This window comes from Aptenodytes patagonicus, chromosome 2, assembly GCF_965638725.1.
Source record: "Aptenodytes patagonicus chromosome 2, bAptPat1.pri.cur, whole genome shotgun sequence".
NCBI lineage: Eukaryota > Metazoa > Chordata > Aves > Sphenisciformes > Spheniscidae > Aptenodytes > Aptenodytes patagonicus.
Window position 1 is genome coordinate 12,004,510 of NC_134950.1, and position 23,107 is coordinate 12,027,616.

The window sequence follows — 23,107 nt, forward strand, 5'->3', positions numbered from 1 at the left end:
GTCCAGACAGGATTACCAAGCAGCAAACTTAAATTACAGTTTCTATTCTGCCACTTATTTTAAAGATTTGAGCAAATGATCTAATTTCTCTATGCTTCAACATCCCAAACTACGAAGCAGAGGTAAGAAAAAAAAGAGTTACTTCTGTAACACAAGTTTTATAGGTGACAAGCGCTCACTGACTACCAGGATTAGTGTCTACCTCCTAGGTTCACTCGGTGACCATCTATCTGCTTCCCTGCCACAAAGGTAGGGAGCAGAGCCAACCAAGCAGCAAGCTCCGCTCTGCCAGCCCTCCACCTTACTCCCCTACCCCCTCCATGACAAGCCAGGGCAGCTGGCCAGGCCCACCCCGCCCCTTGTCAGTCATGCACGGAGGGCAACGGCCCCACATCCCCTCCCCGCTCCCTCGGCCGGGAGAGCGGGGCCGCGCACTCCCCCCGCCAAAGGGGAAGGGGACGGCGAAGACAGCCATCCTCACCAGCGGCTGCTGCTCACCTAGTCCCAGCCGCCGAGGCCTGAAGGGGCTCCTGGCCCGGAGGTGGCGCCCGTACCGACCCTCTCGGCGGCAGGAGCAGGCGGGCGAGCTGGGCCCGGGGTAGGCGGTCTAGGCGGGCGGCGGAACCGCCTCATCAGCCGGCGCCTCTCCACATGACGGCGCCGTCATGTGATGGGAGGGCTCGGCCGCGCCGCACGGAGGGACGCCGCCGCCTCCTTCCCTGCTGCCTGCGCCTCACCTGCCGCCGCAGCTCCCCTCGGGCGGCCGCCGTCCCTGCCCGCAGGCGCTGACGGAGCGGAGCACCCTCCTCGTTGCCGCCACTCACCGCACCGGCGGCGGGGGGGGGTGAGCGCCGCCGAGCGGGGGTGGCACCGCCGGGGAGGCCGCTGGGTGAGGGGGGGCGGCGGGCGCGGGGCGGGGGTGTGGGGGGGGGGAGGTGTGGGGTGGCCGCCGCCGCTTCGAAGCGGTTGGTCTCGCGCCGCGGCGGTTGCCCTGAGGCGGGGTTCAAACCGCGAGGGAGGTCGCTGGCGGGAGGGAGGCGGCACCGTTCAAACGGCCCGGTGGCTGGCGTTGGCGGAGGGGGTGGGATGTAGTTTAAAGCCCAGTCCGGCTGCTGTGGGGCCCAGGGCCCGCTCTAGGCCCTGCGGAGCAGCTTGCTGCAGCAGTAGTAATGCCCTGCGTCTCGCCTAACGGGAAGGTCGGACTCCTGGTTCTCATTTTGGGCGGAAGAGGCACTGTCATCTTGAATTTATCTCAGTGGTTTGGAAGGTTATTGGTGAAAAGCAAAGTCAATTCATAACTTCCCATAAATGTTTCTAAACATAAAAGCTTATTTTTAGCAGTGCTGTGCTCTGTATCTTGCAGGAAACATGTCAATAAATAAAACTGTGACCAGGAAATGCAGCTACAGCATGGAAGTAACCCTTCAGCAATAAATAAAGGAATGGAGCTGTAGCGTTTCCATTTGCTATGGAAGTTTTCCTTGATGCCTATTACAATCACTTTGGTTGTATTTTTAAAGTGCCTATTATAAACACATCTTGTAACATGTTTTTGCTTTCTTTGCTGCTATCTCCTTGTGTGGTCTCAATTGCTTCAGTGTGATCGTTGAGTCAAACACTATGTGCTGAAGATGAATTCAGTGCATTTTTTTCATTTTACAAAGCTGTGGATAATTTAGATTTCATAAATTGAAAGATTTGAGAGTATGCTTAAAAATCCACATAGATTAAACTATCAAAAATACGAATATGAACCACTCTGAATGTTTTTACAGGTTACACTCTGTTTTGTTTTTACAGGTTATTAATGGAGCAGCTAGTTTTCTCATCAGACTTTCTTCTTCAAATAACCTAAAGACTAACGATCAGAATCTGGCTGCAGGAATTCTGCTGTTCTGTCACGTCCAGCTCCACAATGGTTGATTTTCTAGCTGAAAACAATCTCTGTGGTCAGGCAATTCTTCGGATTGTCTCCTGTGGAAATGCCATCATTGCAGAACTTCTGAGACTTTCCGAATTTATTCCCAGTGTTTTCAGGCTAAAGGACAAGGCTGATCAACAGAAATATGGGGATATCATATTTGATTTCAGTTATTTTAAGGTAAATCCTTTTATTGTTAAACTTCTCCTTAAAGCGTTGCTGTCCTGCATGAGGATGCTTCAGGTTATGAAACAGCCATTCCTGACTATTGTGTTTATTACTAGCATTCTTCAGAGTTGACTATCATGACTTCCTACTTGCTTAGTTTTTACCAAAAAATCACCAAACTGAGATAGCGATTGGGATATGCTTGCATGCTAGCGTTCCACTCCTGAGCTGTCTTGTATTTTATATACTTCTGATCATACTCAGTCTCATCTTAACTCATTTCAGTGAGCAGAAACAGTCTAGGGGAGGTTCTGTGCTTAGGCCCCTAGGCAGAATATAAGTATAACCAGTACCTGCGTTGAGAGTTTCAGGGCAAGAAGGAGGAGGCAATTTTAAGTGCATCCATACAAGAGCAGTTCCAGCTACATATTTCAAAATGTTTGGTGAGTCATCTGGCCTGTGAACTTTGATGGATACTGATTATATAAGACTTGAGTATTGAATTCTGGGTTGTTTTTTATATTATTATTTCCTGCAGAAACTTTAAATTATCCTTTCACCAGCAGGTTCTGAGCCTGTGCAGTTGGTTGTTTTCCTTTGGAGCAGTACTGTGGGCAGTATGCCCATCTTCCTTTGGTTATCTGTAGCTTATTCTTTGCAGCCATGAAAACTGCTTTCTGCTTTCCTGTTTGACAGTACTGTGATTGTTCATTCACTGGACTTGTCACGTGTGCTGAATAAACAAGTAAATCAGAGTAGTGTCCATGAAAAGCCCTTGTTTCCCTTACAAAAAGACCACCAAAATCCATAAGAGACATACTTATAAAGCAGAGATTAGTGAATTTACAGATATTTTCACTGTGAATGCACCATTCCTGTATTCATGATTCATAGAATTACCTAATGAGAAGAGATTTGAGATTTTCGAAACTTGGGCTGTTTACTTTGTGTATTTGAACTTCATAGGCAGTTTGTAGCCTGCTTTTACCCTTTGTTTTATTGTAGGTATTTTGCACAAAAAGAGAACTGGAAGAGCATTTTTAAAACCACACAAAAATTGTCAGCTGGGTATTACGCTTGATATTTTATTTTAACTCTATTTTAAGTTATTTTTATGGCGTTCATGTTGACTAAATCCTTTTAAGCAATGATCTCATGCTGTGAAAGTGGTCTGTGGAATGATGTATTTTCAATTAAGTGTTAATAATATTTTCAGTTAAACTAATGATATTTTCATTTAGATGGTGGTGGTAAGACCAAATGATGGTTATGAGAAATGTTGACAGTGGTAAATGGTCGAAAAAGTTTGTACCATTGCTTTAAGGAAATCGGGCTCTTCATCCCAACCCTTTTTCCCCCGCGGTCGTTAATGACATAGTTTCTGCATTGATTTGGGGGACTAGCGCTGAGCTAGATCCAGGGTCTGTAAAAAAATTCTCACATAGGTCTTATACTGTCAAGCAGTTTAAATGTGTGAGAAGGTACTAAGCTCACAACTGTTTATGAGGCCTCAATGTTACGGTTTCTAGCTGAGAAATCAATGGGATCAAATGTGTAAATGACAAAATTCCAGCAGGGAGATAGCTCTACGAAAAGCACGCAGTGGCTTCAGATGCACTGGGGCTTTACCCAAAGCGTTAACTATTCTTTTCCATTGGGTACAAAGGATAAATTGTATTTAAAATCATTGCAGATTGTAACAAAGTGTAAAACTCATCTTTATGGAATCAATGTTCAATCATAAAGTAGCTTGGAAAACTTGTTTTAGTAAGAAATGTTAATTCTGGTGTTGCGTGCATGGTGGTGGTTGTACGTGTTCTGTGTCCTACTGAAGAGATGTCAAATAGAGGTCAAAGTCAAATATTGTCTCTACAGATGAATTTCTTTTCTTAGGGGCCTGAGACATGTGAAGGCAAACTGGAAGCCAAACCTGAGTTACTGGATTTAGATGAAGAATTTCGTGAAAACAACATTGAAATTTTGACGAGATTTTATCTAGCTTTTCAGAGTGTACATAAATACATTGTAGACTTAAACAGGTATGGTATCTTAAATACATGTGGATTTTCTTAAAGACTAGATTACTGTTTGGTCTTAATAATGAGAATCTTTTTCCTCAGAGACCCAATACGCTCGCTGTTGAAGCATATTCATGTGTACCTGGAAACCTGGATTGCTGGAGCAAACACTAACTTTTACTCCTACTGTTGCTTACCAGCTTAATATATGACTTGAAAACACTTAACCTCTCTACCTCATTTCCTCAATTGTACGTTAGAGCTAATTTTTCTTCTTTATCTTGGAGATTGTCTTGAAGATTTTTTTAATAAAATGAGTCTCCATATTATTAAACTAAGTTTTTTGTGGTCTTGCAAAACAGAATATCAGATAGGTTTTTTTCTTTAACTTTCATTGGCATTATTTTCCTGAACTTAATTTTTCAGTGGAGTTGCCATATTCTCAAGTTTGCTACTCTTACCTGTAAAAAACAATACGAAAGGTTCATGAAATACTCCAAGAAAAAGTTCCAGAGAATCTTAAGCGTAATAATTGTTTTTGTTATTGATCTTATATGAAAAGATTAATTAAAAGATTAAATGTTTAACATTACTTTTATTAATAAGTAGTGTTACTGGGAAATCCTTTAATAGGAAGAAATCTGTTAATTGAGATGAACATACTCTACTTCTAGCCCTACCTTCCAAACTGCAACTGAGATAAATTTATAGTATTTCCAGGAGATATTTTTGAGGTAACTTGAAAATGACAGTTTCACTAAATTTTGGAGTAGAAGCCTTCTCAGTACTCTCTTCTCAGGCTGTTGTCCATCCATAAGAAGATTAAGAGGATGTTAGCTGTAAGTTACAGAGCATCCTCTAGTGTCTTTCACATACACCGTCAGGATATGGAAGGACGCTTTTGCCAACTGATTGGCTCTAGCTAGGAGTTCTAGCCTCTCATTCCATAGTAGAGCATGTCTTCTTCTTTGTCTGAAAAACTCCATGCTGCTGGTACTAGGGAAATGTTCTGATGTCTCTGTTGGCTTTCAGAGAAAATTGGCCAATTGAGTTCTGAGAACATATGATTTGAGAGCAAAATAGTCAATGACCAACTCTTTGTTATGCTCCCTAGATATTTAGATGACCTCAATGAAGGAATTTACATTCAGCAAACATTAGAAACGGTCCTCCTTAATGAAGATGGAAAACAGCTTCTAGTAAGTATCGAACAGTTCTGTAATAGTAGCAAATGAACCAGCTAGTTTAGTGCCAAACTAGACAAAGATTTAAATTTACTGAATGCATGGAAATGCTATGACTCACTTTTAGGAGGACAAAGACCAAAACACACAGCCTGCCATTTTTGATATTGTAATGACTATGTAGTTGACATTGAGTTAGTTTGCCAGTACATGTTTGTCTTCACATGTTACTACAAAATTGTATTTTATGTGTGTGATTTCTTCCCTTCGTTATTCCTTTTTCTAAACAGTGTGAAGCGCTCTATTTATATGGAGTCATGCTACTGGTCATTGACCAGAAGATTGAAGGAGAAGTCAGAGAAAGAATGTTGGTTTCCTACTACAGATACAGGTAATGTATATTGGTTTTCAGAAGCACTCGAGGCTGTAAGAATGTAACATGCAGTATATTCAGCTAACTAGGTTATTGAATTAAGATAAATGGAAACATCAGCAGCTTTTTGACTGTCTGACCATACAGATAGACTCTGATAATTCTGCAGAGCTCTCTGCGTGTCAGTAGAACTCCTTGCATTAGCTGGTTTTGCAGGTCTAAGCTGCAAAACTGGAGCAACAGATTTTTCATGCTGTCACAATAGAAATTTGAAGTCCGCTGACAAATAAGCTAAAGTTTTAACGTAAGTGCCAGCTATGAAAGTATCACAGGTTCCCAAATGTGTGAGCAAATCTTGGTGAAAAGTCCTGAGTATCTAGACGACGAACGTATTGTGAGTCAGACTTCTTGTAGTTACAGTGCTTGATTAGTCAAATCAATAATGAGTTTCCAGGGTATGTTGACAGCATCATTGTATGACAGTTAGGATCTCAAAGGGTATCAGTGCAAATGCTTTCACATATGTAAAAAAGGGGGTATCCTGTTCCTATGCTTCTCTGACTACATTTATGCCTCTGAGTATATAATGAGAGAGGATTCCTTGACTCTGGAATGCAGAAAGGAATCAACAAGGGGAATTCAGAAATGGGGAGCAAAAAAGAAAACGAAAAAAAAAACCCAGAACAAAACTCCTCCTCTGAATATAAAGCTACTTGTTTCTGTTCCTGAATAAAGTTCATTTTTCTGTTTGTGCTTTGTGTGCTTATCTGGGATTCCAGTATGGACATTTATCAGTGTCCTCCTATAACATGGTGTGTATATGTATGTATGTATGTATGTATATATATAAAAAACACTATATTCATGGAACGAACAACCAAAAGTCTCCCAGACCTTAGTATCTGATCATTTTCTTGGAGAAAAGGCATGGTTACAAGGGGAGGGAGAAGAGAAAATGGTTAGGTCATACAGCTCAATTTTTGTTCCTTTCTTTTGTAAAACAGTGCAGCCCGATCCTCTGCTGATTCCAATTTAGATGATATCTGCAAATTGCTTCGAAGCACTGGATACTCAAGCCAACCTGGAGCTAAAAGACCTCCAAACTACCCCGAGAGTTACTTCAGCAGGGTACCCATAAGTGAAACGTTCATTAGCATGGTTATTGGCCGCTTACGGTCAGATGACATTTATAACCAGGTAAGTGACTGTGCGATAAAAGAGGGATCTAAAACTGAATATAAAATGGTTTCTGAGGTTAGTTACTCAACCATGAAGCCCAGAAAAAAAGAAATCACAGAATCATGGAGGCTGGAAGGGACCCCTTGAGATCACCTAGTCAAACCACTGGCTCAAGCAGGGTCAGCTAGAGCAGATTGCCCAGGACTGCCTCCAGCTGTGTTTTGAGTATCTCCAGAGGTGCAGACTGCAGAACCTCTCTAGGCAACCTGCTCCAGTGTTTGGCCAATCTCACAGTAAAAAAAGCTTTTTTATTTAATGTCTTTAAATCATAAATGATTGGCCACTCTTATAATAACTCTGATTCCTTTGGAGATTCCCATTCTTTTAGTTACTGCAAAGAGATTCATCATCCCTTAGTAGACAATGTGTTTAAAAAGAAAAACTAATATCGCACTTCTTAACTATGACAATTGTATTAATAAAGGAAAAGAACAAAAATTGAAGCAAAGCATGAGTAATGGCTACTATATTTGCAGTCTCTTCTAATATGACTCCTTTGAGAGATCTCTTGAGCAGGTTTCAGTCTTTAGCATGGACAAGCAATCTTATTTGTGTAATTATTGGCACACTTTTAGTGAATCCTGGAAAACTGAAGCAGTTTATAGATGCCAGAAAACGAGCATCTGAAGATTAATGAATGATTGTAAGAAATAAACAAAGGCTTAAGTCTTTAGGCAGGAGTAATAAAGGTAGGGACCTTATCGAAAACATTTTCATACTACGGACAGACATATTACCCTTCCAAGGGGAAAAAATGCCTTTTCAGGTACTGTACTGTAAGAATTTTTTAAGTTGTACAGAGTTCTAGGGAAAAAAAAAAGAGAACTTAGCAAGTTGTGAAGAGAGCCCATTTTATGACATAATCTATGTCTCTGATAGGAAACTGTGAAGTGTTCGTGAGACTGTTCTCTTGTAAAGTACTTAACCTAGAAATCTTACTTAAATCAGCTGATACTTTGTATCAAAATTACTTTTTCTCTTTTTTATATAATATTGTTGGTTTATTTCCTTTGCATTAAAATAATATTACAATTTGTGATTTTTATTTTGTAGTGCTTACAGTTGATAATGAAAAACATTAATGTTTCTATACAAAGCATGATTATAACCTATGTACTTTTTCTAAATGTAGTACAAAAAGTAGGGTAGAAATCTTCAGCTCAACCCAAACTGAATACAGCCTGTTTTACTAAATTATGTTATGTCTGAGGTGTTCTCTCCTTTGATACTTGCAGCTTATTCTTGAGGGCAGTGGGCAGAAGCCTCCTGACTTTTCTTACTAGTCTGAACACTTAACCTGATAAAATAACCAAAGAAAATTAAAGAAAAATAGAATGTTGCTAAATAAAAGCAGAGAACTATTTTCCTAATGACAAATCATTATGTCTTGTTGAATATGATTTTGATGACAACTTTTTTGTTAGCATGGAGGTCTTTTAATATATTATCCTATGTACTTTTTAACTGAAAATTCAGTTGATAATTGGAATCTTTTTGATCTTGCTGGTGCATGGAATTGGTGAATAATTAAATTATCTGCATCCTAATTGCCTCTGACTTCAGTTAAATTAATACTTGTTTCTATCTGAGAGGAACTAAACATACCCAGTTGTTATGAAATACTTATTTCTAACTCTGCTCCTTTCAACTCATTTTAAGCTCTTTGGTTCATCCCTCCTTTGACTCATTTGCAGCATAGTAGTATCTTACTCTACCCTGTTAAAGTTAGCAGGCATCTACACAGTCAACTTTTATGTTCTGTAAAATATATCTGGTAAATATGCTGCATGTGTAAGCATGTCCAGCTTACCCACATATCTTCCTTGCCTCCTAGTATCTATATACCATACTCTTTAATGTGCCCCATAATGTTTGCAAGTGGTTTATGTTGCATTGTATTATGTTCTGTTTTGTTTTGTTCCCTTTTCCTAGGTTTCTGCATATCCGTTACCAGAACACCGCAGCACTGCCCTGGCTACTCAGGCTGCTATGCTCTATGTGATACTGTATTTCGACCCTTCTATTCTTCACACTCAACAAGCAAAAATGAGAGAGATAGTGGATAAATACTTTCCAGATAATTGGGTAAAAAATAATTCTATTTTAAAACTGTTCCCTGGATTTAATGTTATAGGAACAATTTACCTTCTTTCTACAGCATGCATTATAGAAAATAATAATGTCCTGAAACTAGAATAGGTTCTTCTCTGGGGAAATTTTACTTTGTTCAGAATGAAGTGGCCTGAGTCAAACCTTCTGGATAAGTGTGGAAAGCTATCTTTTAAAAATATCAGTTATTGTCTAAAATATTTTGTTGTGGTTTAACCCGGCAGGTAGCTAAACGCCACACAGCTGTTCCCTCACTCCCTGCCCCTCCCTGCCCTGCAGTGGGATGGGGGAGGGAATCAGGAAAAAAAAGTAAAATTCATGGGTTGAGATAGAGACAGTTTAATAGGACAGAAAAGGAAGGGAAAATAATAATAATATTAATAATAATGATGATGATAGAAGAATATACAAAAATAAGTGATGCACAATGCAACTGCTCACCACCCGCTGACCGATGCCCAGCCAGTCCCTGAGCAGCGGTCGCCACCCCCCAGCTGACTCCCCCCAGTTTATATACTGAGCATGATGTCACATGGTATGGAATTTGGCCGGTTTGGGTCAGCTGTCCTGGCTGTGCCCCCTCCCAGCTTCTCGCTGGCAGGGCATGAGAAGCTGAAAAGTCCTTGACTTTTGTAAGTGTAAGCACTACTCAGCAACAACTAAAACATGGGTGTGTTATCAACATTGTTCTCATCCTAAATCCAAAACACAGCACTGTACCAGCTACTAGGAAGAAAATTAACTCTAGCCCAGCTGAAACCAGACGTACTTAAATCAACCATTCTTGATACCATTGTGGTAAAGTGAATCATAGAAAAATGTAGGCTGGAAGGTAATACAGGCATCTTCTAGTCCAGCCTTTTCCTCAAAGCAGGGCTAGCGTCAAAGTTAAGTAAGGTTGCTTGGGCTTTGTCCAGTTGTTTTAAAAATATCTAAAATATCTACAGCCTCTGTGGGCACCTGTGGCTGTGCTTAATCGCTTTCATGGTGAAGAATTGCTTCCTTCTGTAAAAGTGGAATTTCCCTTGTTGTAGCTTGTGACTGTTGCCTCTTGTCTTTTCACTGTGTATGTCTGAGATGGGTCTGGCTCCGTCTTATTCATAACTTTCCTTAAGGTAGTGGAAGACCGCAGTCAGATCCCTTAGTCATCTTTCTTCCAGCTTAAGCAAACACAACTCCCTCAGCCTCTACTTTCATAGTGGGTCCCCGTAAGTGTCTTAGTGGCCTTCTATTCGATTCATTCCAGTTTGTCTATGTCTGTCTCATACTGAGGAGCCCAAATCTGCACACATTACTCTGAATGGGACCTCATGAGGGCTGACTAGGTGAGAATAATCACTTCCCTCAATCTGCTGGCTACAGTGTGGCTGACATAGCTTAGTGTATGGCTAGTCTTTGTTGCCTGATTCATGTTCAGTTTGTCCACCAGGACGCTTAGGTCCTTTTCTGCAGAATTGTTACATAGGCAGTCAGTTCCCAGATTGTGCTGTTGCAAGGGTTTGGTTTTGTCCCAAGTGCAGGACTTTGTATTTATCGTTACTGAACTTCATGTGGTTTCTGCTGGTGAATTCTACCAGCTTGTCAAAGGTGCTCTGGGTGGCAGTCTTGCTCTCCAACAAATCCCCCCATACTGATGTTGTTTGAAAACTTGTTTAAGGATTCATCCCATGCCATTGTCCAAATAACTTAGAAGTAAAACCTCTCACTCTGTGCAATTCTATAGATGTTTTCAGATGCAGTGATCAAAATGGAATTACTACGTGTCTCAGTATTGAGATTTAGGATTTCCATCCAGAAGCCCTAATCTGCAAAAAATGCTACTGAAATAGGCTGGCATGTAACAATAGAGTCCCCAGGTAGTCTATATCAAAGGGAATCAGACTTAACAAAGAAACTATGAATTAATTTGTGTATCTCTATTGGTTTCAAATTGTATTCTTCTGTACCATAAATGGAACAGTGAAGATAGGAGGGAAGACTGTAATAGCTGGCTATTTTAATAGACACTAGAACCCATCAGTTTCTGAAAAACTGCAAGCTTATTTTAGAAATGAGAACTTGACATTGTGAATTTTTGATTATGCCAGCGTTTTTATTTACTTGACTTCATAGTACAAGCTGTTATTTTAAGACAACACCTATCTTCTTGTGATCAGGTATGCATGAGTTAGCTGCATCATACAGAATACTTGACTCTTAGGCTGGTTTCACATCATTGTTAGCAGTTGAAGTGTCATCTGCAGGAAATAATGAGCTTCACTTCAACAATACGAGAGGGATCCTCGTATCAGCAGACCGGTGTCCCATTTGCCTTTACTGGCTTCCTTTTTGACACTTGTCAGAAGAGCTCAAAGGCTGACAGTGTCCCCCTAGATGTGATCACTCCAGAATGGAGGAATATTGGAGCAATAGTGTGACAAAGCTCATAATGCCACAGCTGTATATATCCTTTGTCTGTCAGTAACCCAAGACTTCCATTTTTAAGCAAGTATCTTACAAACACTTTTAAGTCAATCACAATTCTGTATTTTTAATCACACCCAGAGTTGGGCTAGGGGTCTGAAATCAGTTCCTCTTTGCTCCTTAAAAATCACAGCATGGAATCATAGTTTCCTTCTGTTTGCGTTCACTGTAGAAGATGCATTAAATTTCAGTTTTGTCCTTTGGGCTTTCTTAGAGTAGGATTAATTCAGATTTTTTTTTCCCCTATCATAGTCATTTCCCCAGTTGCTTTTGTCAGTCTCCTGCATAGCATCATGGAAAAGAAAAAGAAATCATAAGTTCATGGGCGGGGGGAAATAGAGGCCAAGGATCATACATAGTGACTGAAAGAACTGTCAGCTTGTTTTCAGAACTAAGCCTCTAGTTGACTGCGTGCCTTTTATTTCAAAGTCTTCTTACTCCTTGATTTCCAAAGGTGATGGAGCAAAAAGTGCAGCTACCAAAAAAGTTTAGTTGTCTCATATTTATACCCACAGCATATCGCTTTCTACTTATATTGCTGTCGTGGTTTAACCTCAGTCGGCAACTGAGCACCACGTAGCCGTTCGCTCACTCCCCCCCACCACGGTGGGATGGGGGAGAGAATTGGAAGAGCACAAGTGAGAAAAACTCGTGGGTTGAGATAAAAACAGTTTAATAATTGAAATAAAATGATAATAATAGTAATATGATAATAATAATAATACACAAAGCAAGTGATGCACAGTACAATTGCTCACCACCCGCCGACCGATGCCCAGCCAGTCCCCGAGCAGCGGCCCCCCCCGGCCAGCTTTCCCCAGTTTATGTACTGAGCATGACGTCACATGGTATGGAATGTCCCTTTGGCCAGTTTGGCTGTGCCCCCTCCCAGCTTCTTGTGCACCTCCAGCCTTCTCAGTCGGTAGAGCATGGGAAACTAAAAAGTCCTTGGCTAGTGTAAGCATCACCTAGCAACAACTGAAACATGGGTGCGTTATCAACTTTGTTCTCATCCTAAATCCAAAACACAGCACTGTACCAGCTACTAGGAAGGAAATTAACTCTATCCCTGCTGAAACCAGGACAATTGCTAAATGAAAAGTATGTATTTTTCTTAATAAAAATGTAAGTGCAGCTTCTTCTTTTCTGCTTCCAATCTTAGGTTATTAGCATTTACATGGGAATCACTGTAAATCTAGCAGAAGCATGGGAACCCTACAAAGCTGCTAAAACTGCCCTCAACTACACGCTGGATCTGTCAAATGTCAAAGAGCAGGTACATAAGCCAGAGTTAAGTATTTTTAGCAAGATTCAAGCTGTGTGGGCATCTCAGGTATATTATATGACATCAATAATGCATGGGTCTTTTTTTCTTGCATACAACTATTTGTATTACATTCAAGTACAATACTTTGAGTACATAACTTTGTACATAACTTTGAGTTAAAAATACTTCGAAGTTTCAAAATCTGGTCTTCACTTCCTCTTGCAGTGTTTGGTTCCCCTAAAAGTTTCAGGGTTGTGGCTTGATCGAATAGGTGCTAGCAGTCATTGCCATGTTGTTCAGTATTGGGATGTCTTAAGCTGACTGTAGTGTTTGATCTTTCATCGATAACAGTTTTAGAAGTTACGCATTTATGCTGACAGTGTGTGGCACTCAGTTTTAAATGGGGCCTCCCAAATTAAATAAACAATTATCTGGAAAAAGCATCTGATTTAAAAGAATGATACTGGCATGTTGTATGATGCAATGCAGTTAGTTCTTTTTATGTGAAATCATTTTTTCCATGCCTAAAAAACAGTGAGTAATATTGAGTTGGTTGATTGTTTGCCCAATCAACAAATCAGTTTTCTGATGATAGCTAAATACCTCCTTAGAATCTGGCCCCAGTGCTCAGGAAAGAACACACAGAAGTGTCTAATTAGGACAACTGTACTATATATTGTCTAGTAAACTTAGGGAATATGAGCAGACGTTTTTCCTTAGTCTTTAGGGAAGAAGTTTGCTAAGTAGAACTGACATTTAATTCATAAAAAGTATTTCCATTCTGGAATAGATTTTTGTTGTTGTTCTTTTGCATTAGGCAATAAAATATTAATACCATTTTTTAGGAATGATTTCTAGAGATTACATAAGTGAATATAGGAAGTTTACAAGTCTGCATTTTTGAAACATTATGCTTCCTGTGTAGGCTCTTTGCTTTAAAATTTAGCTTGCATCCTTTGTCATGCAGTTGCAGTGCATGATATTGCCTACTAGTAATGATGATAATTTTTACAGCACTTTTTTGATCTGTGTGCCCTTTAAGTTCTTCAGAAGCCACTGTCACACTGTACATGATGTATTCCATTTGAGGCAAGGATTAGGTTGATGCAAGCTTTGTATATTCTAAGGCAAGCAGATATGCTGCAGTCACTGAGCGAGTGCACACTCAGGTGCAGCAGTTTCTCAAAGAAGGCTGTCTAAGGGAAGAGCTGGTGCTGGACAATATTCCCAAGCTGCTGAATTGCCTGAGAGACTGCAATGTAGCAATCCGCTGGCTGATGCTTCACACTGCAGACACAGGTAAGACATCATGCTTTTATTACAGAGCTGTCAATCCTGCTATACTGGTGCTTCATGTTACGTCCCAAGGAAAGTTCAGTGTGTGCTACTGTTGAAGTCAGCAGTTTCATCTACTGTTTTCAATAGATTGTTGATCTGTTCTTTTGCTAACAGTCTCCTAAAGTCTTCAGCTGAAACAGCACATGTGCATTTCCTTAATTGTTGTGAGCTAGACACAGGTATAAAAAGTAGTAGAAGAAGTCATGATCCTGTTGAATAATACTCTGCAGAAGAAGAATTTTATCTTTTTCTGCCTTATCACTTAAAGCATCATTCTGAAAGTTTTACCTAGCACCAAAAGGAAAGCAGTAGCCAACTTCTTAATATCTTAGTAATTAATAGTTTAAAACCAAGGTTTTTATTCTGTTGAACTGAAATTCAACTGAAACTGTTGAATAATGTCTCTGACATGAGTTTGGGTCTGTAAACTTACCTATTTAGACATTCTCTTGGTTGAATGCTTGTGCTGTCTTCGGGGCTTCTTGGCATGTGAGAGGGCTTCTGTTACACCTCCATGTGTTTTCTGTAACTGTTTTGGAAATGTTGATCTCTGGGCTTCTCAGTCAGGTGTACTAAATTCACATTTAGTTTGCAGAAGCCAACAGAAGAGTTTTAAGAAGGCCGAAGCACCACAGAAATCTTAATTATTTCCTATTCTAAGGAAGGGTTGTACAAGGGTGGTGAAACCCATGTAAACGGAGAACAAGTGGGGACTTGCATATCAGAGCAAAATGTTTTTGCTTTCAAGCTATTAAAAAAGAGTCTATTTACAACGATTGAAAAGCTTGGCCAAATTCTGTAACAGTCGAGAAATGTTGTCTTTCCATTTTCAGCTTGTGATCCAAATAACAAACGTCTTCGCCAGATAAAGGATCAAATTCTCACAGACTCAAGGTACAATCCCAGGATCCTTTTCCAGCTTCTTCTGGATACAGCTCAATTTGAATTCATTTTAAAAGAGGTAATGTGCTGCTGCCTTCTTCAGCGTCTTTCCCTGAATGGCAGAACAGAGCTGAAGACTTGAATAGTAGTGGTACATTTACCGCACAGTCCACTTACATAAAGAACGATTATTTTGATTTGTTAACTGTGAGTTTTCTATAGAAGATTACAAACTGCTATTGCCTGGAAGTGACTTTGGCAGTCTTCTCCATAATTGGCAGTTTTCATTCTTACCCAACGTATTTATATTTACTCAGAATTTTGCATGAACATCCTGATAACAGGCATAATAAAATCTGTTGAGTAAGCTGCGTAAGTTTTTATCCTGCCATACTTCTGTTTTTCAGGCTTTTTTTTAAACAGAGACGAAAGCCTGTGTATGTTGAGGATAAGCTGCTAAGAAAACTCTTACACCTATGTATGAAGTTCTGCCGTTTCTAAAAGATTCCCCATTAATGCTCTGGTACTAACCTGGTAGAATATGTAAGAGTATGCTTAACTTCACGTACATGCTTTTTTGAATTGGGTTTCTCTGCATAGGCTGAGATGACTATGTGAAGTATAAGTCAACATTAGAACAGAGTCTTCTAGGATCTCTAAGCTAAAAAAGTTACTGGATATTTTTATAAGTGATTAAAAATCAACAATATCTGCATCACACTGTTTTTTAAAATTCAGTTAATTTATATCACTATGTCCATCACACTGGCTGTATTTCTTAATGTTTTTAATTTTGTATTTAATATTCTGGCAAGATCTTGAAGTTATGTAGTAATCACTGTAAGTCAGTTCCATCTGTTTTCAGTATTTTATCTATTGTAGTATGCCTTCTTGCCAGTTTTGTAAACCAAATGCTTCATTCTTCAATAGATGTTCAAGCAGATGCTGTCAGAAAAACAAACAAAATGGGAGAACTATAAAAAAGAGGGATCTGAAAGGATGACTGAGCTTGCTGACGTCTTCTCAGGAGTTAAACCTCTCACTAGAGTGGAGAAAAATGGTAATTGTTAGAAACTAAACTGTGGGGAAAAAAGTAATTTTATGTTTTATTTCTAAGCTGATACCAAAAGAAAATACATGAGGCTAATACTGATAATAAGAAAAATTTTCATGTCCCTCAGCTGCCACAGAGGTCTCTTACATGCTGTCTTGTTTAGGTTTTCTGCATGTATTCCATATGTAAGCCATATTTAGGTACCTACTATGTAGATGACCATATTTTTAAAAATATTTTGTATCACTTTATTTAGATATGCCAGGTAAGACTACGAAATGCCAGTTCACTTTTCTGTGTATAATGGAGTTCACATTACTGTGCTCTACATACAAAGGAGTGCGAAGATCATGTCCATTAAATATGGGGATGGTTTAACTTCTCCTCTCATTCTTTCCCTAGTTGTAACCTGGATTTCTGTTGTATCAGCATTTTTTCAAACCTTCTTTTACTTCTCATCTGTACTGAGTGGTATTCTCCAAGTTCTCCAAGGACTTAAAAACGTTGAATCTGTACTTCTTTCCAAATTTCTTGCTCTATTTTTTGAAATATCTTTTTTTTTTCCTTGAACTGGTGTAAGAATAAGAATTGTAAATCACTCTCTCATTTGATCAGGAACACTGCATAAAGTGGCAGTGTAAGGGCAACAGTTGTAATCAATCCAAAACAACAAAATTTAGAATACAGGCAATTTTCTCACTTGCTTCCACTTAAGCAGAATTACCTTACTGAAATATTTCCCTTTATCTTTTTGATGTCAGCAAACTTGTAGCTAAAACATAGAAATTGCAACTGCCAGGGCAATTAACATTGTAAAATGGTTCATAAAACACAAATTTGTGATTTAAAGGGCTTTATCATATATATATATCTCTCTCGTATATAATGCCCATTTGTGTTGGTAGTTGGTTTTTTTAATGTTGTATGTGAAACTTAACCTGAGCATTTGCCACTTTACAAGTCTACATGTTGAGAGACTAGAAACGTAAGAGTAAGATGAAAACTTCTAAAATAATTTCCTACATGTATAGCTTGTTTGTTTGTTTTAACTAGCAAGTTCCCTGTGTCTTTGTTGCTTATCATACATGCAAAGATTTGATTACATTTTTCTTGTTCTTACATAGAAAATCTTCAGGCTTGGTTCAGAGAAATCTCCAAGCAAATAATGTCTCTAAACTATGATGATTCCACTGCAGCAGGCAGAAAAACTGTGCAGCTAATACAGGCGCTGGAGGAGGTATGGCACAGAAATTTTGAGATAAATGACCTCGTCCTTTTGAAAAACAGCATTTGATACACACGCACTGACTTCCAATAGATGAGTTACAAAACAGATCTGCATTTTAACAATTGTTTAAGTCTGTAGATCTTTGCAGCTTTATATATACAGTCAGCAGGACTTGCTTATGGACCTTGTGATTGTAAAATAAGAGATACAGTATGAAAAATCATGCCACCTGCAGCTGAGGATTAGTAGGGTTTTTCAAAGAAATGAATTCAGTATTAAACATTATTTGGCAACATTACTCATTTTATTAGAAATTCTGAAAATAAATTCATTTGAAGCTAGAGAGGGTAATTTGAAAGGCAAAATAAAAATATCCATATTTGTTATGTGTACATTTCTTCTACTTCCAGGGTATAAAAGAATACTCAGTATGGTGTTCCACAGTACACCTCCTCGAGTAACTTTGTGAAATTTATTATTTAACACACTCTAAAGTAGGCCAGGATTTGTTAAGTGTCTTACTGTAATAACATCCTGAAGAAATATGTCAGTTTACTGATTCTATTTGTATTGCTGTCCTTAAAGATGAACAGAAAAAAAAGGGGTTGTTTTATGGGGTTGGTTTGTTTTGTTTGTTTTTTAAATATAGGTCCAAGAGTTTCACCAGCTGGAAACTAACCTGCAAGTTTGCCAGTTTCTGGCTGACACCCGCAAATTTCTCCATCAGATGATCCGAACTATCAACATTAAAGAAGAGGTCTTGATCACCATGCAGATAGTTGGTGATCTTTCTTATGCTTGGCAATTAATTGACAGGTATCTTAGCAAGAGCTTTTTCTTCTAAATCAGTCATCATTCACGAAACTTGTGGGAAATAACATGCATAAATATTATTAATACTATAAATTTTCCAATTTAAAAACAATCTTGAAGCCTTGTTCTTATGAGTTGTTGAGTATATTTAACTGTCACCAACTTGAATAAGAATTAACAGCCATCCTTGTCATTATTGTTAGCTGCAGGTTAAGTGATGCTGTGACTTTTTACTGTCTGTCCTGTTCTAACTATAACAATTCTGTTAAGCTTCTATCTCCAGCCTTTTGTTTAATTAAGTGTTCTCCAAAATACTGGAGTTCCTGTTTCAACCAAAAACAAACAAGGAAAGACAAATGTTAGAGAACTCCTTTTCCATGGTATGATTTTGCTGAGCTGCTACTTCATTACCTTGGCTGTTAACACTCCCTGATGCCCTCTTCTTTTGCCCCACCTACCCCTTTATCTTACAGGTTTTTCCTAGCCAATACCTCTTCAGACCAAAATCCTCCTTTAATGAAGTTCTTTAGTGACCTCCTGTGCCATTTCCAGATTACACTGGTGCTGGTGACATATGATTTAAGAGCTGAAAATAAGAGTTTCAGGGGAAGAAGCTGATTTGTTTTATTTGTTTCCTACCCCAGCTTTACATCTATTATGCAGGAAAGCATAAGAGTCAGTCCATCTATGGTAACTAAACTCAGAGCCACTTTCCTAAAGGTAAGTATGAACAACAGTGAATGTAGTTGAACACTGCAGGTCAACCAGAGCATTTGTTAAATAGGCCTTAGGCTGTGAAGTCACAAAAGAGTCAAAACTTCCTTTTACTAACATTTTCTATATCCAGATTTTTTAGACTGTATTAAATTAACTCAAGGTTAGTTTTAAAGAAAATAAAACCAAGTTATGCATGGTTTTTTATGCAGCCAGATATATTGCTGCTGTTAGGCAAATAAGTCTCATCATCCAGCCTCTACTCATTAGTTATTTGCTGGAGACATTGGTGCATAGATGGGATCCTCTGCGTATGTATCAGAGGAGGCTGAAGGAATTACAAAAGTTATGTTGGCTATGCCCTTTGTCTGTCATGATGAAGATCTGGCATCAGATGAAAATATTTTCTGTAGAAATAAGAATAGGAAATGGCATGGGGAGGAGTGTAAAATTGCAATGAAAAAAATACCTCGCACAACTGGTAAGATTTTAAAAAAAAAGGAATAAGAGGAGGTGTAGCATTATAAACTGTTGGGCTTTTTTGACTTAACAATTTTTTTTTTTCTGTTGGCAAACCTGATGTTGCAACACTGCTCTTTAGGAATAATCTAGTGCTGTGAGTTGTAGTACGTTAAGAGCCTGAGCAAGAGAGTTCAAACATGCAATTTATATTAGAAAAACAGACCTGTGAAGTTAAAATGTTGACTTTATTTCTAGCTTGCTTCTGCTCTTGACTTGCCACTTCTCCGCATCAATCAAGCAAACAGTCCCGATCTTCTCAGTGTATCTCAGTATTATTCTGGTGAATTGGTTTCCTATGTTAGAAAGGTAGGCATTTGAAGAGACGTAATTGTCTTGTTCTCTAATTACTTCTCCTTAACTGAAGATTTATTATTTTTAATGAGAATATACTGACTATGTTTGTTTCTTCTTTCATTTACAAAGGTTCTACAGATAATTCCAGAAAGCATGTTTACATCTCTTCTCAAAATTATAAAGCTTCAGACTCATGATATTGTTGAAGTGCCTACTCGCCTTGATAAGGACAAGCTACGAGATTATGCTCAGCTTGGACCACGATACGAGGTACAGTTAAAATAGGGAATGCTGAAAAAGCATATCTTATAGGTGGCTGACTTCAACCTAAGTTTAAAAAGGTACAGCTCCATAGAGTTGTACTTCAACAATGAAGTTGGATTTGTTGACTGAGTAAGAATTAAAATTGACTAGTGTTATCATGAGTATACCTTAGGTTTCCTGAGGATAGATGAGTAACTTTTGCTCTTCTGTTTGTAAAAGTTTAAACTTTTGATCTTGTAGAAAAGGGGAGGAAAACTAAATAGGTTTATAAATGAGAGTAAAGATTTTTTGATTTATTTAGGTAGGGCCGGGGGGGCGGAGAAACTAAAAACCCAAGTCTGAAATGAAGCTCTCCACATTTGGAACACTTGTTCCAGGAGAAGAAGATTGAAGACTGAATAAGCCAACAGGGTTGAGCTTTTTGCTGCCCTCAAATGTGAAGACAGGATGGAGGCACGTTGATTTGATCAGCTAAAGCTGCTATTGCTCATTGGCTTTTTGTAGGTTTTTTTTCTGCACTGTTATCAATCTGGAAGAGTGAGCAAACGTTAAAATTATTTGGTTTTAGTTTTAATAGAGGAAGATGAGGAGCAAAAACCTGAGTAGACCAGTAACTTCCCCTCAAAGAGTATCTTTTAGCTCTCCAATTATCAGTTAAGATGCCAGCTTTTTCCATCAGTTTTTGCCAAAGTGCTCACTTGTTAGGAGTTTTATACAAACAGGCTGTGGTCTCGGATTAAGCTGACGTTCAGACCTAAACACTAGGTTTAGACTCCCCCCTTAAACTTTTTAAAGACAGTTTATTTGGGGGGGGGCAGGGATGGAGGAGGAGACAGTATTCAATAATATTTCTTTTATTTTGAGAAGGTAGAGGGGAAATGAATCATCTCACACAAAAGCTTTTCACTTTTGATTTCTGTAGAATTGTAAGTCTGAACTATGTTGTCTCTATTCTATGTTGTAAATGTCTTAAAGGCAAAAGACTGGCTTGCCTGAATTCTGAGCTTAAGGATGCTCACCTAATAATTTAAAACTAAGTGAATGTGCTACTGTATTAAATCAGTGGAAATATTGAAGTGGACTCATTGCTGGCTTTATTATGGAATAACTACTTCAAGCTGTGTCCCTAGCCTGCTCAAAGGGACCAACTTAGAGTTTTGTCCATGATGTTTTGTACGCACATGATATAGCCAGCTAGGTCTTTCCTCCCGTAATCTCTGTAAAGCCTTTGAGTTACCTGTTCTTTCCCACTGGTAACATACCTATATTGATCTAATTAAAAGGAAGATCATTATTGTACTATAAGTAAATGTAGAACAAGATATAAAATTGAAAGTATGTCAGCACAAATTACTTTAATCTAAAATAGGAAGCTACCACTGTGAAAGATGTATATCTTTTTAGAGTAATTATTTGAATCTATTGAATCACTTCAATAAATTGTATTTTCTCTTTCTATTAAAGGTTGCCAAGCTAACCCATGCGATTTCAATCTTTACTGAAGGTATCCTCATGATGAAAACTACTTTAGTTGGTATCATCAAGGTAATGTTCCATCATTCCAGTAGGAAAAAGTCATTCAGTAGCAAGTAGCACTTTACCACAGATATTTCAGCACATTAAGCAAGACCTTGAGGAAAGATAAAAAGACAAGAAAAAACAAGTTTGCATACAAATTTTCAAACAGCGACACCTAACTTGGCATTCAGATAAGAACTATATTATTTAAGGTTGTTAAGAACCCACAGTCCTCATTGTAAATAGATTCATCAACCTTAATTGACACTCTTTTTTTTTCCCTACTGGAAAAATGACTGCAAGCTTTTCTGAAGAGCTGTTTCTTCCATTGGCAAAGAGTGCTCTTCCTACATTAAGATACCTCTTTCAGGACCAGGAGCAAGTATTTTTGAAGAAATATACACTTCTTAATACACACTGGCTTCTTAGATGTGTACGACATTCTCAATGGATCATTAACAGAGGTTGAATATGGGAACTACAAACCTTTGCCATTCAAAGGTTTGTTTATTATCTAGTAGAAGTATTTCAATATTTATTCTTTGGACAAGCACAAGTGGGAAAGTGCATCTGTTAGCAGTGCTTTCCAATTTGTCATAAGTATTTAATATCTGTCTTGGTACAAACGAAATCCTTTATATTTTTTTATACCTTTCTGACTTTAAGAAAAAAATGTTTCTTCTACTTAGGTGGACCCAAAACAATTACTAGAGGATGGAATAAGGAAGGAGCTGGTAAAACGGGTAGCCCTAGCTCTTCACAGGGGACTCATCTTTAATCCTAGAGCCAAGGTGTGTAACAGCTTGATTTGATTTTATATTTTTATGTATCTTGGATTTGCTGGGACCTCTTTTATTATACTACCTTCTAGAAAATAATGCATACTTTTCTGTGCAGATTTCCTTTTTGTAAAGAAGTACACTTTTTTAATTTCTTAAAGATTATTTGGAATGCCTTATTTGATGTTAAAATGAGTTTATAAACTGTGAAGAGTACATAGAATTCAAAAACATATTTTTATTCTATTGCCAAGTGTCCTGCCAATTCTGAGTTCACAGTTCTGTCTTTGTCTGTGATGACTGATGACAACACATGATATGTATAAGCCAGGTAAACATAGAAAGGCAATGACAGAATAAGGAGTGTGACTCCTTATTTTGATCCTGTCCAGATTCTTGAGTCTCCCACATCAATCAATAGTACCACTGAAGCCTAAAATAAACATTAAAAGCAGGAGGAAAAAATATCTAGTAAGAAGAATTACTTCAGGTATCAAACAACCTTTGATAAATTTCTCAGTGTTTTTTCAGTTCTGGCTGGAGCATAGTGAAATCCTCTAGAGGTTGCTGTGTAAAGGCATTTAGAAGCCTTTTACATTTTCTTTGTATTCTACCTGTTCACAGTTTTGGTTTTATCTTTTTTTTTTTTTTTTTTTTTTTTTTGCTTTCGTCTGTAGCCAAGTGAACTGATGCCCAAACTGAAAGAAATGGCAGCTACAATGGATGGGTTCCATCGATCATTTGAATATATCCAGGATTATGTCAACATATATGGTTTAAAAATTTGGCAAGAGGAAGTGTCTCGTATTATTAACTACAATGTGGAACAGGAGTGCAATAACTTCTTAAGAACAAAGGTGCTGGTCAAAAACAAGAATGAGTAAAAAGTTGATAGATGTCTTTATATTTGGATGTTAAAGCTTGTGACTGAAGGAGCATATGTACCCCATTGTGCACAG

The 23,107-nt window shown here is 38.4% G+C and overlaps 2 protein-coding genes across 5 annotated transcripts in view; one reads left to right on the forward strand and one right to left on the reverse strand.

Moving 5' to 3' along the window:
• The window catches only part of NSMCE2 (NSE2 SUMO ligase component of SMC5/6 complex), a 134,203-nt gene extending 133,556 nt beyond the window's left edge, over window positions 1-647 (reverse strand). The window contains exon 1 of one of the 2 annotated variants that reach the window (XM_076329109.1): window positions 499-647. The gene's annotated coding sequence lies outside the window, so the exon portion shown is untranslated. Of the gene's footprint in view, window positions 1-481 lie in introns of both variants that reach the window. The other variant, XM_076329111.1, reaches the window with a different exon arrangement.
• A 73-nt stretch (window positions 648-720) lies between these two features.
• Window positions 721-23,107, forward strand: part of WASHC5 (WASH complex subunit 5) — a 29,324-nt gene continuing 6,937 nt past the window's right edge. The window contains exons 1-19 of one of the 3 annotated variants that reach the window (XM_076329108.1): window positions 721-889; window positions 1,801-2,101; window positions 3,983-4,128; window positions 5,222-5,306; window positions 5,582-5,682; window positions 6,669-6,861; window positions 8,836-8,988; window positions 12,638-12,751; window positions 13,870-14,041; window positions 14,914-15,041; window positions 15,893-16,022; window positions 17,141-17,253; window positions 17,894-18,060; window positions 18,702-18,777; window positions 19,489-19,599; window positions 19,717-19,857; window positions 21,316-21,396; window positions 22,059-22,160; window positions 22,826-23,005. In XM_076329108.1, the coding sequence (XP_076185223.1) occupies window positions 1,916-2,101; window positions 3,983-4,128; window positions 5,222-5,306; window positions 5,582-5,682; window positions 6,669-6,861; window positions 8,836-8,988; window positions 12,638-12,751; window positions 13,870-14,041; window positions 14,914-15,041; window positions 15,893-16,022; window positions 17,141-17,253; window positions 17,894-18,060; window positions 18,702-18,777; window positions 19,489-19,599; window positions 19,717-19,857; window positions 21,316-21,396; window positions 22,059-22,160; window positions 22,826-23,005 (2,379 nt within the window). In that variant the 5' untranslated portion in view covers window positions 721-889; window positions 1,801-1,915. The remainder of the gene's footprint in view (window positions 890-1,800; window positions 2,102-3,982; window positions 4,129-5,221; window positions 5,307-5,581; window positions 5,683-6,668; window positions 6,862-8,835; window positions 8,989-12,637; window positions 12,752-13,869; window positions 14,042-14,913; window positions 15,042-15,892; window positions 16,023-17,140; window positions 17,254-17,893; window positions 18,061-18,701; window positions 18,778-19,488; window positions 19,600-19,716; window positions 19,858-21,315; window positions 21,397-22,058; window positions 22,161-22,825; window positions 23,006-23,107) is intronic. The other 2 variants (XM_076329105.1, XM_076329107.1) reach the window with 2 other exon arrangements.